Source organism: Lepidochelys kempii, chromosome 1 (assembly GCF_965140285.1).
Source record: "Lepidochelys kempii isolate rLepKem1 chromosome 1, rLepKem1.hap1, whole genome shotgun sequence".
In the NCBI taxonomy this organism is placed as follows: Eukaryota; Metazoa; Chordata; order Testudines; family Cheloniidae; genus Lepidochelys; species Lepidochelys kempii.
In genome coordinates, this window is record NC_136380.1 from 194,071,559 (window position 1) to 194,087,412 (window position 15,854).

Sequence of the window (15,854 nt, forward strand, 5' to 3'; positions counted from 1 at the left end):
TTTGTAGTTCTTTCAGGCTAAATTGGAATTCTGGTTTTATGGAAAAGCTAACCTAATATATACTAGTCCAACCTTAGTTATCAGTTTATATCCTAGGAGCCTTTAATGTTCAAGCCATCCATTCTTTTACATCTTGGGTTTAGACAACTGAACTTCAGAAATCTATTTGAAATTATTTTGGTAGAAACATTGAAAATACATGATTTCAGGGGGACCAAATGGGCTGGGGCATGGGAATGGGATCATCATACGTTTCACCATAATGTCACCAATCTGGATCTATCCCAAATGATTGGTGACCTGGAGTTTTCATTTATCCTCTGTTAATTGGCTTATATGAAATGAATTTCTTATGTCAGCTTAAAGTTTTACAAATGTCTTCTGTAAAATCCTCCATTGTTGCTATTGGCTTCCTTATCATTGATCGAAGCAGAGAGACCATGGTGTGATGACTGAACTTTCTGCTAGATATAGTTGGTGCACATTACATGGTAGAATAGGGGAAGCCTGCATTGCTACCACCTGTTTCAGTTCTATTCAATCTCCATGTTTGCCATTGTATCATTAAATTCAAGTCAACCTTTTTTCTAAAAATAAACACATACTTTTTCTAAGTAAGTGTAAACTTATTCTCAGTGTATATTTCAGACTTTTCACTCCAATTTTATTTTGTTTAAAGCAAACTTGCTGCTGCTGTCATTTTGAAAACGCTTGATCTTATGAGCAGACTTAAACAGTTGGTGCCTAGTATGGAAGTCAGTTTCTACAAAATTCTTCAGGTAGGCTTTAAATGATTTACAGAGAATCATTAAGAAAGTGAGTGTATATTATATCACCCTTGATTTGATTCTGAATGTGTTTCCAGTATAAATCTTAAGTGTCCATAACACATTGAAGAACCTATCCAGGGAGCTGAGATTCCTCATGTTTCTTGTTCAGTCCAAATGGTTTTTTTGTTTGTTTAAAATATTTAGTTTTTGAAGTTTTGAGCCTTTTATTCCAGTGATGTATGTTAAGATATACTTAAATATAGCATTTATGATCAACTACAGCAATAGTATTAGGGTTGAAATTTAAAATGTCCTAAACTCAGAAAATTATTTTGCTTCCTATATCATGTAGCTGGCTCGGATGATTGGTTACTAGGAAATGAAACTTTTCACCTCTTGTCTGAATCCAGTTTAGCTGTTTTGTTCGTATGGTACAATATCAGTCATTACTGACAAGTCAAATGAATAGTATTCAGTACGCTTTCATGTGGACAAGGGTTCACAGTGCAAAAACCATCATAATGCCTGTATTTTGCACCCTTTTTTGCAAATGCAAGGACACTCAACTTCCTTCTAGTTCTCATTGGGTGACCATCTAAAACAAGATTTGTGTAGCTTTCAGGAGGGTGGATGACTTAAGCTATTCTAGGCATGCTTCTGGCATGATCAGGTTTAAACCCTTTTACCACATGACCCGTCATGTTCAAAGTAAAGCACGTGCTTAATGGATTGCAGGTTTGGGGCATTAGTCTTCCCTCTGCTATCCAGGCCAGATGGGAGGAAGACTAGTATTTAGATACGTCAGATGATTTTACGCTCAGGGACAATAATACCACTCACTCGTTACACATTATCTGATCTGAATGCTTCTATTACATAATTCTGTGCAGATAATGTACAGAATCCTGAAAGCAAGTCTTGCAGATTTGTAAAAGGTCATTGCTCTGGTTAACTAAATGGGTTTTCAGAAAATTGCAAGTATGTGTGGATACATAATTTTTTTTTTAAAGGGTAACTGAAATTTAAAAATTTATATCTATTCACATTGGCTTCGGTCTGTTGAAATATCTGGATTCTTAGTTGATTATAAATTGACGTAAGTGGTTTCTGCCCAGGATCAACGTTTGATTACACCTATGGCTTTTGCTTTAACATCAGACCACAGAGAACAAGTACAGGCTGGACTTAGAATACTGTTTGAGGCAGCACCATTACCAGACTTCCCTGCCATAGTGTGAGTTTCTTGTGTGTGGTAAGGGGGTAATAATGTGGTGTCTTTCACTTTCCTTACTTTAGTCTGAGTGACTTGTGTAAAGTCTGTGTTTGAATCTTTTTCATTAGGACTATTAATGTTCCAAATGTTTGAGTAATTGTTACCTTCTTCAAAACATTTTCTCTGCTCTCATAGTTGAATCTTTCTTCTCATCACCCCCAATGCTGGTCTGTCATGCATGCTGGGCCACATTCACAGTTCTCGGAGAGGTTTAAAGTCCAATAACTCAAACTATCAAAGCTAGAAACAGATGTTGTGCCATTTGAGAGGAGTTGGAAATATCATTTCCAATAGGATATGGCACTTGTTTCTAGATATAGTAGATAATGAGTTATGGAACCTTAAAATACACACAGTGATTGTAGAGAAAATCTGCTATGAGTGAATGATCAGCCTCTGTTTGTTTTTTTAGCATTTCTCCTTTTTTATATCTCGAAATACTTCATGCACATATCTAACTGAAGTACCTAATTCAGTATGATAGTACAAGAAGGGTTGATATGTTTTTGAAGTGTAGTGTGTAATTGTTGTAGACGTATAAAATCATTGTCTCCTGCCTTCACATTAACATTCTTTCCAGGTTCTATTGCTTACTTCATTTATCTTGTTATATAGGCTTGGTGAAAGCATTGCAGCAAATAATGCTTACAGACAACAAGAGACAGAGCATGCACCAAAAAAAATCCATGTGCAGTCATCCATTACTAGTGTTATGTCCATGAAGTGCTCTACTTCTTACCCTTCAAATGATGATGCAACAACTTCGAACATTCAAGAGCTTATACAGAAACTTCAGTCTGGACTGGAGGTTAATACTATTTAATATTTCTGGTAGGATAACTACTAACATTCTTAGTATTTACAGAAGGGGTGTAGCACCTGAAACTTTTAGACTACGGTGTATACGTTGACAAATGTAAACTCAAACACCTCACCAGAACTCAATCGTATGCTATTACATTCTCAGGCAGAAGGCTCCAGCAGAGGATCCCTGTTGTGTCCAGAAAGGTCAACAGTCTGGTCTGTCAGACTTTCATAGTTCAGAAACTTTACCCTGAGAGCGTATTGCTTACGTTTACCTAGCTTTCAGACATGGGGACTTAGCAGATGTGTCCCAGAAGATCTAAGCTATTGCAATGATAAGAGAGAGAGAAGTTTTTTATAGAAAGACACTCCCTGGGGGGCAGATGACATTCTGGCGTATAGGATCAGGGATAATCACCCATCTTTTAGATACTTGTATGTGCCCTCCAAACACGGTAGTATTTTGAGCACCTCCTTATCTTGATATTTGATAGCATCCCTAGGGAAGTCGTTTTACAACAGTGGAAATCTTGCTTCCCTCCGATATAGTGTGCATCGTAAGTTGATGAATAACTTTATTACACTATCATTCCTTTTATTTGAATTTTCTAAAGCATGTCACCATAGTGTCTAGGCACCAAATGCAGAATTTGTTGCATTAAGTTAACTGTGGTTTCTCCAACACAAAGGAACTCCAAATACAGAAACAGTTCCTGCAACCCAGACCATAAGATGAACTTCTGACAGAAAGAAAGCTTATTGGCATATACCTAGCGATGCACTTAACTCTTCTGATCAGAGGAGTTGTTCCTTCTAGGAGGGAATGACTTTTTATAGTTTGATCTTTTGTTCCATGAACATCAAACACTTCAGCCTTAAATGTTTAACACAAGCTACAGAAGAAAAGTGGACACTGTAGAATATGCCATCTTGTTGTAATGTAGTTTAAGTTCTTCACGTGAAGAAGCTAAATAAATTAAATACAAGATGTGCAGAAAACCGAATATTGCAAGTCATGTTTTGTTATTGACTTGTTTGTACATTTAAATAAAATTCTAGATGAAAGTACTTATGCCACGTGATCCTTCAGCTTTGTAACAACAACAGCGGTAGGGTCCAAGACAATACAGAGAGAACTGAAAAACATACAAATGGGGGAAAAGAATAGATATCTAATCTCCTTCTGCAGTCTGGAATTTTGAACTAATTTTTCCCTGTGTAGGAGCTGGTGCTGTTCTGAAAACAAGATGTTAGTAAACTACCACTGGATGACATTTATCTTCTGTACTGAAAAGCACAAACAGCTGGGCTCACTTGCACAGCATCATCCATCAGCCTACACTGAACGGTCTCCCCAGAACTGGCACTGGCACCTCCCCGAGCACTATCGTCATGGAAAGTTTTTTTTTTTAATCCCCAGCCCACCCATGGAAGACTGTCTCCTCAATTACCTACTTAACTGAATATATACAAATGTAAATGTTTACACAAGTATTCATTTGAGTAAACATATAAGCCCTATATTGTGCCATAAAGGTCAGTAAATTCTTTAGCATACTAAAGAATCTTAATGAAAGATGGAGGAGACATTTCACAAAAACTTTCTCTGATTATTTTCATCAAAATATTCTGACCTATCTCTGTCAAGCTCAATGAAGTCTGAGATTAGGTTTTTGGCCATAATGCCCTGCCACTAGTCTTGCAGAACTGAAATACCATTTGTCAGGAGGAACATTTAAGCTTCCCACACCCAACCGAACCAGTAGGTTTACTGTAGTAGCCAGCAATATGTACGTAATGAGTTTTTCCTCATTTTTGGAGTCACATTAACTTATCATGATAGCTGATGTTATGATTGTCCCTTTATTGGGTAAATTTTATTCAGTAATTCCAATACTTTCCTACATTAAACTGAACAGGATTGAGCTATAATCAAGTTGATGCAGCAAGGCTTTGAAGGCAGAGTAGCTGCCAGCCTGTGGGCTTATTTAATTAATATCCTCTCATCAACATCTATAAAATGAATGACTGTTCATCCAGAAGCTACAAATTAGACTATTTATCTTCAAGCTGTTGAATTCTACTACTCTAACTTCTCCCACAGATGAAGGAACCAATCACTGATGTGAGGATGTCTGACATAATGGATGTCTACGAACAGAAACTAGCGGCATTAGCCGTGAGTACAAATGAACATGTGTATTTACGTGACTGTAGAGTATGTGTACTTACTATGAAAGATAAAATTAAGGAAATAGCGCTACTAATCTTTCTTAATCTTTAGTCCAAAGAAACCAGGTTACAAGATCTATTGGAGGCAAAGGCACTAGCGCTTGCTCAGGCTGATAGGCTAATTGCTCAGTACCGTTGTCAGAGAGTCCAAGCTGAATCTGAGGTGAGTATGAACAACCACACTCTAGAAGGAAGAGGTGGAAGATACTTATAAGGTCATCTAGTCGAGGCCCCAGTACAGAATGGTTCTCTACATGAGTATTAAGATAATCTTTGTGTTTAGTTTTTAAAAGAAACTCAAGTTCTAAGATTTTTCTGATACTTACTGTAAATATTCTTTTAGTTTCATCCCCTTCTCTCTATAAGGAACTTGAGCCTCCATATTTGACATTTTTGCCCTTTAGGTATGACCTTATGTCATTTTTGAAGCTGTCCCTTCCTCCACTGTTTAGCTAAATTATGTATATGACCTTTTGTTGACATAGCTATCTAGTGTTAATGCCCCATTAATGGCTGGTCTTTCAGAACAGCCTCAATAATCTCCCCCATCTACGCAACAAGATTTACTGTACTAGTGTTACTGTTTGTTTTATAACACTATTCTAGAGTACTGTACTTCTAAGTACAGTACTAAAATGTTAGGGGTTTGCACACAGCCCTAGAACCTTTTCCTGTTTATGTGCAAGCTAACAGCTAGTCTGGGCTTTCAAATGAAGCTTAAGCCACAAGTGTAAGCACTTCAGATACTTTTTAAAAGAGTATCTAAACTTTTTTTTTTTTTTGGTTTATTTTTAAGGTCACAAATGACTACTGTATCTGAGTGTAAAATAACTGATTCGGTCATCATTTGCCAAAACTTTAGACATGCTTAAAACTTGCTATCTAATTTTAAATATAGTGCACTGACCATGGAGCATTTGATCATATAGGTTTTTGTGGATAATTTAGCAGTAGGGTAAATTCTAATTCCATGTAAAATTCCCCGTTGTTTTGAGTGAGATAAGTAACATAGCATAGATTAAGCATGTAAAGGAGTCTGTGTATTTGCTTTTTGCTAAAAGGCAAGGACGCTTGCTGCAATGTTGAAGGATGCAGAGCGAAAAAATGAAGAACTAGATGTATTGCTGAAAGCTCAGCATGTAGAATCTGAACGGGCGCAGAATGACATAGAGCAGCTCTTTCAACATAATAGGAAGTTACAAACAGTGGCTGAAGAATATGAGATACTGAAAAGATCCTCCATTGATCTTCTGCAGAAGTAAGAACTTAAAATCTATCTGCACTACTTGTTTACTAACCCAAAACGGAAAATTTTTGGATAGGTAACAGATTAAAAGAGAAAATAGGTTTACACAGGCCTTTCTTAAAGGACCTACTTTGACCTGATTAGTCCTTTCAGCCAAGGAATGCTGGTTAGAGCTCTGTTTGAATCCAGTAAGTGCCCAATTTAGCTGAAGCAGAAGAAGGGCTTTGAGGCGTTCAAAGCACTGTCTTTTTCTAGGCTAATCGTATTGCAGGACAGTGTGTTAAAACACTCTGTATATAGGTTTTAAGTGGGTCACTGCTAATGTAGTTGAATTTTATTTGTTCTTGGATCAAATTAATCCTGTGTTTGAAAAAGTTTGTAACTTGAGCAGAATATAGAAATTGATGGATGAAGGTGCAGATTCCAAAGCTATTAAGTTAAGGAATGGGTGAGGATGATTTGAGTAATGAAGATTTCCATGTAAAGAAAGAATGGAACTAGTTTGTTGAGTGGACATGATAGGTGTACAAAATTAATGGCTGAAAAGGGCAAATAGAGTGCTCCTACTTGCCTGTCCTTATAATACAAGAATAAAGGGACACTTAGTGAAATAAAGGCAACAACTTTAAAGCGAATACAAAAAAAACTAGGCTAAGAGGTTGGTGGGATTCAAAAAAGGAATGCACTTGTTTGGATGAGACCATTCGGAGTTAGATTAGACGATCAAAAATTTTCTAAAGAATAAAAACCTTTGTACTTTAGGCAGAGACTAACTTCTACCAGATACTCCTTAAGAAGGAACGTCTCCTATGTGCAGATAATCTCGTAATTGTCCATTATGGGAATTCTTGACTACCTCTGAAGCATTGGTCTGGCCTCTGTCAGACAAGCTACTTCCAGCTACTGGTCTGATTATGTATAACTCGCTACATTTGTGTGAACCACCTGATTGTGGTGAACTTTGTCTGTAAGAAACGTGTAGTCTCAATCCAATTCTTAATCTTAATAAACAGTCAGTGATAATGTGTAAGGGTTCCAATGAGGATTGAGGTTAAGATGAAAGTTGCTGTTTGCTTTTTATATTTTATGCACTGCAGGTTTTTTAATAATTTTTTTTGCCAAAAGTGGGCATAACTATGTTTTGCTTGGAAGTGGAGTGGAAAAATAGCTCATTGGATGTCAAAAGTATTTTTTCTTTCATGACACAGTAAACCTTTTAAAAAGTTTACTTAGGCTTCTTAACCATAACCCATTAACTAACTTACTTTTAGGCATGAAACCACTGAAAGACAATATAAAGATCTGCAGATTACATGTAATTCACTAAATAAACAAGCTGAGGCCATGAAAAAGCTGAATGAATCGCTCAAGCAACAGAATGACAAGTAAGTTCATTTTTTTTAAAAGCAAATTAAAGGGAAACCATCAAGTCACATCAATACTGATTGTTTAAGTGTCTGTGGTTTCAAGTATCACCTGAGGTGTGGGGGGGGGGGAGACTTCTCCATTTTGCTTTAATTAGTTACTCTCACCTGTTTCCTCTGTGTAATCGGTTTCTTCTGGTTTTGTTTCTGGTCTTACACACAAACAGGAAGAGAACTTGGGGTCATGTATAATACCTGAGACTACTTACAGCATATTTTATGGAACTTAGTAGGTTTCAAGATTCCCTTCTAATGTACAACGATTCTCTCTACTCACGTAGAATATTGCTTTTGTCAGCAGATGGGGTCAAAAGTTTTGCTAATTAATGCCCTCTCGTTAGAGGGTATCTTAAATCCATGCCAGAGTTTATTGAAATTCACTATCATTTAACTACCGTGGGCCAAATTTCAATCCTTGATGACGCAGGCAACTTTCTATTAAAGTCCAGCAGGAGTTGTTTGATTAATATATGTGGCTAAATTTGACAGTCTTTATTAGCTGGTAGTAGTTAAGGCAGAAAAGAACTTGACTCTTAAACTCTCTTCTACAGTTGTAGAGCTTCTAACTTGTTCATCACTTACCTTTATAGCAGGGGTCTTCTGTACAACTTGAAGTAATGGTGGTAGATGGCTGTCCTTGATTGCAGGGAGTCAACCTATAATCACTACTGTAATTCAATATATAATTCACTTTTGCTGCATTTCAGTCTCCTCCTGTGATGTAGGACTTGAAACATGTTCAAACATCATTTATTTATTTAACTTCTTTCTTCTCTTCACAAGCACAGGTGTACATCCATACTCCTATACCAAATGAGCAAGAATTCTGAATTTTGTTTTTCATTCATCTTTCCTAATCCTCCAGCTTACCACCTGACCCAGGTTTTTGAGGATAGAAATTACAGTTTGGTGCAAATTGGTGGTCTGACAAGAGCGGGGCAGGGCAGGAAAATTTATATTTCACTACAGCAGCTGAGGGAAGAGGCTTCCTGGTTGTAAATAACTAAAATATCAGTTAGAAACAAGAAAAATATTTTTTTTTAAAAGTCTGGTACTCTTCTTCAAAATGACAGTCAGGCCAGATCAAACAAGTTCACTTTATAAGTAAAATGCTTGATTTTTTTTTCTAGCTGCCAGCCCTGGAGGTCAAGCTGCATTATTCCTGGCTCTTGTATTGCCAGTAGTAAAAATTCTGCAATCAGAATTTAGTTAACAAGTCTGATTCATGAGGCAGACTGGAATGCCATTCACATTCTTGTAGTTTGTGTCTTCAGCATTAATAAGTGTAAAAATGTGTATTAGCAATCAGATATTACTCCATACACCAGGAAGCTGTTCTGTGTTTCACATGGCCGTTTTCAGATTGTCTATTGGGATAGTGCCTAGGGACCCTAGTGTAATAGGTACTGTGAAATAAATAAGTCCACTTCCCTTCACTCCCCATCCGCCACCCTGCGAGTTTCCAGTTAGGATTTAGACAATAGGCAACAGGTGAATAACAGACAAACTAGAGGGAGGACAAAGTGACCCACATTAGTGCATTTGCATAAGTTAGTGGTCACAGTGATAGAGTCGAACTAAACTTAAATTCTAACCATTTAAAATTTGTAACTTAAGCAATTAATACCTTAAAGTGTAGATGTGCTACCAGCAAAAAAGATTGTCTAGGACAGTGGTTCTCAACCTTTCCAGACTACTGTACCCCTTTCAGGAGTCTGATTTGTCTTGCGTACCCCAAGTTTCACCTCACTTGAAAACTACTTGCTTAAAAAATCAGACAAAAAAATACAAAAGTGTCATAGCACGCTGTGACTGAAAAAGTACGTACTTTCACATTTTGTCTGTGTGAAATTTTAGTTTGTACTGACTTTGCTAGTGCTTTTTATGTAGCCTGTTGTAAAACTAGGAAAATATCTAGATGCTAATGTACCACCTGGATGACCTCTGCATACCCCTATGGTAGGAGTACTCAAACTGGGGGTCGGGACCCCTCAGGGGGGTCACAAGGCTCTTACATGGGGGGTCGCGAGCTCTCAGCCTCCACCCTAAACCCCGCTTTGCCTCCAGCATCTATAATGGTGTTAAATATATAAAAAGTGTTTTTAATTTATAAGAGGGTCACACTCAGAAGCTTGCTGTATGAAAGGGGTCACCAGTACAAAAGTTTGAGAACCACTGCCCTACGGGTATGCATACCCCTGGTTGAGAACCACAGGTCTAGTATATGTGGTCCTCCTAATGGATGAACAGAATTGTACTGGAAACTTTGCACAGTAGTTGCAGAAGACACTTTTTTTTTCTTGAAGCAGATTTTTCTAATTTGCTCAATATGGGATAGTGTAATATTAGTAAATCTAAAACACTAGATAAATGGGTTTTTAGAGTTTTAGTAGGATGGTTGGGCTCATTTCCTTGGTAATATCAAGAATGCTTTACTGCTTGTAGTTGTGGGGACTGATTCTCCAGGATTCAAGCTCTAGGAAGGAATGAGGTTTCTTAGGATATGGAGTTTCTACTGTGTGTTTGACAGAGGGAAGGAAATAAAACTTGAATACTATATTTTTTCAACCAAATAAGGAATCAAAATAATATATTTGTATAGCACAGAATTAAAGGTGCACTTTAGCCTGCCTGGTTTAAAAAGAACTTTCATGACCGTGCAAAGCAATGCTGCACAAGTTATTCTAGCTTGTTGCTGCTAAGAGATAGAGACATGAATCTTGCATCTGTCTGTTATCTTTGAAATATCTGGTAATCGGGATTTTATTCCAATTTCAGAACTGTTGCACAATTGATGGAAACAGAAGATCATAGAAAAGAATTACTGAAACAGCTACAGGATAGAGATAGTAAAATATCAAGTAAGTCACTGTCTGATTTTGTAAATCTTGTGCTATCCATACTGGATAGAATTAACTGGATTTAAATAGACTTTTTGGTGAATTTCTTAGTTCTGTGGGCAGCTACCTTTTTGCTAAATAGATTATAAGGCCCAAAATGCACTTCTCTGGCTGCCTTCTGCTCCTGAAAAGCCTGTAACTTTTAGTCAAAACATAGACTTAAATATTTGTAAACTAAAAAATGAGGAATTGTTTTAAGGACAGATGGGAAAGTCCAAGGAAGTTTAAAAGTCTGCCAAACCTACACTTAAACCATTGCATTTTACATGCTGTCAAAAACCATAGCTGCTTCCTTGAAAACTTTCTTTTTAGAACAAGTTCACTAAAAAGTTTTTTTGCTAAACTACAAATTAGACATTAGATTAGATAGATCATAATTTTCAAAGTCTTCAGTGAATATGAAAAGTCTGTAGCTTCCTACTAAAATTTTGTAGTAGATGGCAGTACTGGGTAATTTATATGAGCAGCCCTGGTGTGTGTAAAACTTAAACATACTGGGAGTTTTACTAGTAATTGGACGAATTAAAACTTGCTAACTGACTCTAACAAATCTTTCAAAAGGCTTACAACAAAAAATAAAGCTTCTGGAAGAAAAACTGAAAGCCCGACAGAAAGAAAAAACAGATATGGAAGAAACTATTGACATTCTCAGAAAGGAATTAAGTAAAACAGAACAGGCAAGAAAAGAATTGAGCATTAAGGTAAGAATTTTTTTTGGTAGCCTACTGAAAACTATAAAAGCCAGAGTTAAAAAATAATTGCTAGAAATGAAAAATTGTATGAAAATGGTAGAAATAGCTAAAGTTAAGGCTGCCCCAATTTCTTATATAGTTAATTGAGTAAGGGACTTCTGAGATTTAAACCAGAGAGGTATGATTTGGGTTATCTGTGCTGTTAAGGCAATGAGCTTCTGTTTGAGTTGGTGTGGGTCCACCCTGTCCAGTAAGTTATAGGAGATGTGCTTCTGGAAGCCACAATGTCTCCTGGAACTATCTAGCATGTTGAAGCATGCACATATGCTATACCAGGTTGTGAGAGAGTGCTGTATGTTCTTCTGCAATTACTGATGGGCTCTGTTGGTTAGTCTAGAAGACAGACATCTCTACTTTAGAGTTAGTTAGGGACCTGTCCTTGCACTGAGCACAACACGGGGTCTTACCCCGGTTGGAGGCTGTGGAGAAAGAGACTTTTTTGCACTTTTTTTTTTGTGTGCTCTTGCAAGGGTTCAGCACAACTTGGTCTTTAAAATTTTTTAAATGGGGCTAATACTTACTCATCAGTGATGAGTATTGATATTTGTACAGAATTTTGAAGATGCAAATTACAGCATGTGCTTTTTACCAATAATAATATTCTATTCCCTGGAAATGCAGGCTAATTATCCAAAGAAACTAGTGTCTGCTACAAAACTGATAGTGCCCTTGTTCTTACACACAATTTGCCTCTCTAAGGGAAAAAAGCTAGTTTTTATTCAACCACAAACTTTTGTTTAGGGTTTAACTCAATGTCCTGACCATTAGGAAGATGACAGGACAACAAATAGCTATTTTTTTAAAAAAAAATTAATGCCCAAATCATTTCTGAAGCATAACAGCACTAGTTATGAACAAAATGTATGTATGTGTGGGGGAAGACACATCCAAAACAAATCCCTTTGTTTTGAAACTGTGCCTTTGCTATTAAATATGTTGCTTAAATGTATTACATCAGTTACTTGAGCCTGTTACACATTAAGTGAAAGTGTTCTGTGATCTCTGTTGTGGAAGAGACTGTTGAACTGGATTTTGTTCATGTTGCAGGCATCTTCCCTCGAAGTTCAAAAGTCCCAACTGGAAGGACGTTTGGAAGAAAAGGAAGCCATAGTAAAACTGCAGCAAGAAGAGCTGAGCAAACATTCTCATATGATAGCAATGATTCACAGTTTAAGTGGTGGTAAACTAAATGCAGAAACTGTGAACCTCAGTTTATAGGGCTCTGTAGTATAAAGTTTGGTTTTGTGATATCTTGTACGTTTGTGTAAGTCTAAAGTTTATACACCATCTTGCTCAAATTTCGTAGCCCACTTGAAATTGACACAAGCGTAAACCATTGTTAATTGAAGAAAAACTTGATTGCTTGTTTTTAAAAAAACACTTTGGCTTGAAAAATCTGAGCCGTATTACAGAAGGTAGGCCTGCTGCTGCTTTAGTTGAGATTTAATGGCCAAATTCCCAGTGATTCCAGTGGAAGCAGGATAAAGCCCTGGTCTTGTTAATGTGACTAACTATCCCTTGACACCGGAATAAAAAGAGGAGAAAGAGTCCTCTCTTCTTGCTACCCATCCTATTACTGCCAGTGAGATATACTGAGACTTTCATTATGGAAGGGTTAAGTGCCACTTCTGTAAGTAGACTCAAAATAAGCAGTATGGAATTATACAGATGTCAGATATAGAAATATTAATGCAATATTGATTCCAAATGTCTAAGGTACAAATCTAGAAATAAAATGGAGTTGATAATGTGGATTAAAAGGTAGTATTTGTTGCAAGAGACCTATTTTACAGCGAGAACTGTATTTGACATAGCTTTAGTTGAAATTACATTAAGTATTAAAATTGAACTAATATTAGAAATGCCTCCACACATTTGTGAAAGGATGTGAATTTGAAAAAAAATGCATACTTGTCAAATTTCCAGAAAGTAGTGTCAATTAGAAAAGGTAGATTTATGGAATACTGTACATCTCTTTATGCATCTTCAAATATCTGTTAAACTCCATCAGTACATTACTCTTAAATTTTACAGCACTTTCTTCTGATTCTTAGAGGTCTGCAATTAATTTGTCAGTTTTACCTGGCACACACTAGCTTTTTCAGCATTGTCAACTGTGCATTGTATAAAGGATTTTATACTGTTTTAAACTTACAGTATAACTACTTTTGCCATTTTCATGTGAAGAACATTTTATACTTTTTATGTAAAAGACATGCTTTTTTCTGGGTCATGGGAACATTATTTTCCTTGTAATTTACCAACATTGGCTGTGACATGAATAACATGTCTACAACCTCAAATTTCAAGAATGGCTGTGTGCATTTTAGAAAAAAACATAGCAGCATTTTGAATGATGTAATGTGTATCACAATTGTATTATTACTGCCATTATTTTACTATTTATTTTGCACTGACCAGCCTTTAAGGTCTTGCCATAAGTGTAGATGCCTTATGTTTTTTCAGTTGTATTATGGGTCCATCTCTTTTAAATCTGCTCAACTGCAGAGTCTGAGCACAATCTTTTACATATTAGACACATCTGTAAACTCCAGCTGAATAGTGGCTATTTTAACTTGCTTATCAATTGTATATTTATTATAACTTGGTGTATCTTTTGGCTGTTGGCCAGTTTATAGATATCATTGGCCTCCACGACGGGAAGGGGAATAAAAAAAAGACTCCATATTTTGTTTGTGCTTCATATATACTATAATAGAAAGTGTTGGGCAACCTTAATTAGAGATACAGCTACTAGTCAATCTATAATAAATTCCAGCTTTGGTGCATTTCCCGGACTTTGATAATGGGTGCTTTGGAAGGTAAATATTCTATTACCAGCTCAGTTGCTTGTCAGTTTTTTAGACTTGTATGCATATATTGAGGAAATAGCCTGTTAGCTAAAATGTATAGTTCAGTGTAAGGGGTTAACAAGTTTGAGGGAATGTCATAAAATCATTTTACAGGCACAGGTATATTTTTGAAAAATCTTTCTCATGGGTGAAAAGTTAGTAAATATTTTCATCAGGCAAAAACTCCTTTATGTAAGGTAGTACTTAGTCAAAATATGAAGCATTTTACTAATTTTAACTGATAAATGTTGAGATGGCATTTTTCTCCCCTTTTAAAAATAGGCATTCTGATCACTGAATTGAGACTATTCAATAAAAATGTTTAATGGCCACAGCCAATTAGAAATGAATGTTTCAGGGTTTAGTATACAGAATCCACAAAGATAGGCTCTCTATATAAATGTTTCTGTAGAAATGTACTACCCCAGTTTTACTTTGCTAGCTGAGCCTTATTAATACTCTGAACAAATGAATACATGGACGCATCAAACCACTTTGATTGAACTTGTGTATTGGTATTACTTGTAATTTGCATTCTCTGACCTGTAATACTGAATATTACCTAATGGAAATTACAAATAACTTAGGCATATTTTAAACAAAGCACTTTCTGCCAGTCATAATTAAATCCTGTTTTGGTGGGGGGGGATTTGAGATATTCAGGGCCTCTTTTGGTTTCAGCATTAATTACTTTATTATAATTAAGCATAGCTCCCCTTGACTTCAGTTGCAGGCATTGGTGCTTCTGCAAATCAGAACCCAAGAGCCTCAAGTTGTGCACCCAGAAAATAGTGACTCCTAGCAAAAAGTTTTGGTTTAAGGCACTTGTCTAGCATTACATATAGAAACTCTTATGGGAGAAGCAGGGATAGAATCCATTTCTCTAAGGCAACATTGAGATGCCTAAATTGAGACTTTCCTTTTTCTTTCTACAATCCCTTGCCTTGTTTATTACACACTTCCAACTTCTGCAACAAACGAGGCAAGGGTCCTACAGACAACAGCCTTCTTCACTACGCAACCCTGTGCACTGAATGAGGCAGGGGTCTTGTGTTTATAAAAAAAAAAAAGGGGGGGGTATGTGAACATGTAATTAAAGACTATCATAATGCATACACACAAGGGGGAACTGGATTAAGTTTGCACAGGCAACCTTAATTCTGGCACTTAACTTTTGAGTGCTTGGCCTTTCAACTTGAATGCTCTTAATATGGTAGGTCTCTTTAAAAACAAAAAAATAAATTCTATCAGATGGCATCAGATTCAGACCCACATGGATCACCAGCAGGGTTTGAAATCTTTAGAGCCACTGCAGGCTTCTGCCACTTGAGCTGAGCTAATAGTAATGTAGAGCTTAGTAGGTTGTCATCCTATATATGGACCAGTATTCAAGGGGGATGAAACACTTTTTACCACAGGTATAGGGTGACTGCAGAAGAATGGTAACACTTGGGAATCTTTGGCCTGGTCTACGCTACGAGTTTAAGTCGAATTTAGCAGCGTTATCTCAATTTAACCCTGCACCCGTCCACACGACGAAGCCCTTTTTTCGACTTAAAGGGCTCTTGAAATCTGTTTCTTTACTCCACCCCCAACGAGGG

General features: G+C 36.7%; 1 protein-coding gene across 3 annotated transcripts in view; it reads left to right on the forward strand.

Annotated features, from left to right (window-relative positions):
• Positions 1 to 14,087, forward strand: part of CIP2A (cellular inhibitor of PP2A) — a 34,653-nt gene extending 20,566 nt beyond the window's left edge. For 2 of the 3 annotated variants that reach the window (XM_073306287.2, XM_073306279.2), the window contains exons 12-21: positions 680 to 779; positions 1,886 to 2,004; positions 2,659 to 2,851; positions 4,952 to 5,026; positions 5,132 to 5,242; positions 6,141 to 6,337; positions 7,597 to 7,710; positions 10,528 to 10,610; positions 11,211 to 11,350; positions 12,449 to 14,087. In XM_073306287.2, coding sequence (XP_073162388.1) covers positions 680 to 779; positions 1,886 to 2,004; positions 2,659 to 2,851; positions 4,952 to 5,026; positions 5,132 to 5,242; positions 6,141 to 6,337; positions 7,597 to 7,710; positions 10,528 to 10,610; positions 11,211 to 11,350; positions 12,449 to 12,619 — 1,303 coding nt within the window. In that variant the 3' untranslated portion in view covers positions 12,620 to 14,087. The remainder of the gene's footprint in view (positions 1 to 679; positions 780 to 1,885; positions 2,005 to 2,658; positions 2,852 to 4,951; positions 5,027 to 5,131; positions 5,243 to 6,140; positions 6,338 to 7,596; positions 7,711 to 10,527; positions 10,611 to 11,210; positions 11,351 to 12,448) is intronic. The other variant, XM_073306297.2, reaches the window with a different exon arrangement.
• The last annotated feature ends 1,767 nt before the right edge of the window (positions 14,088 to 15,854 follow it).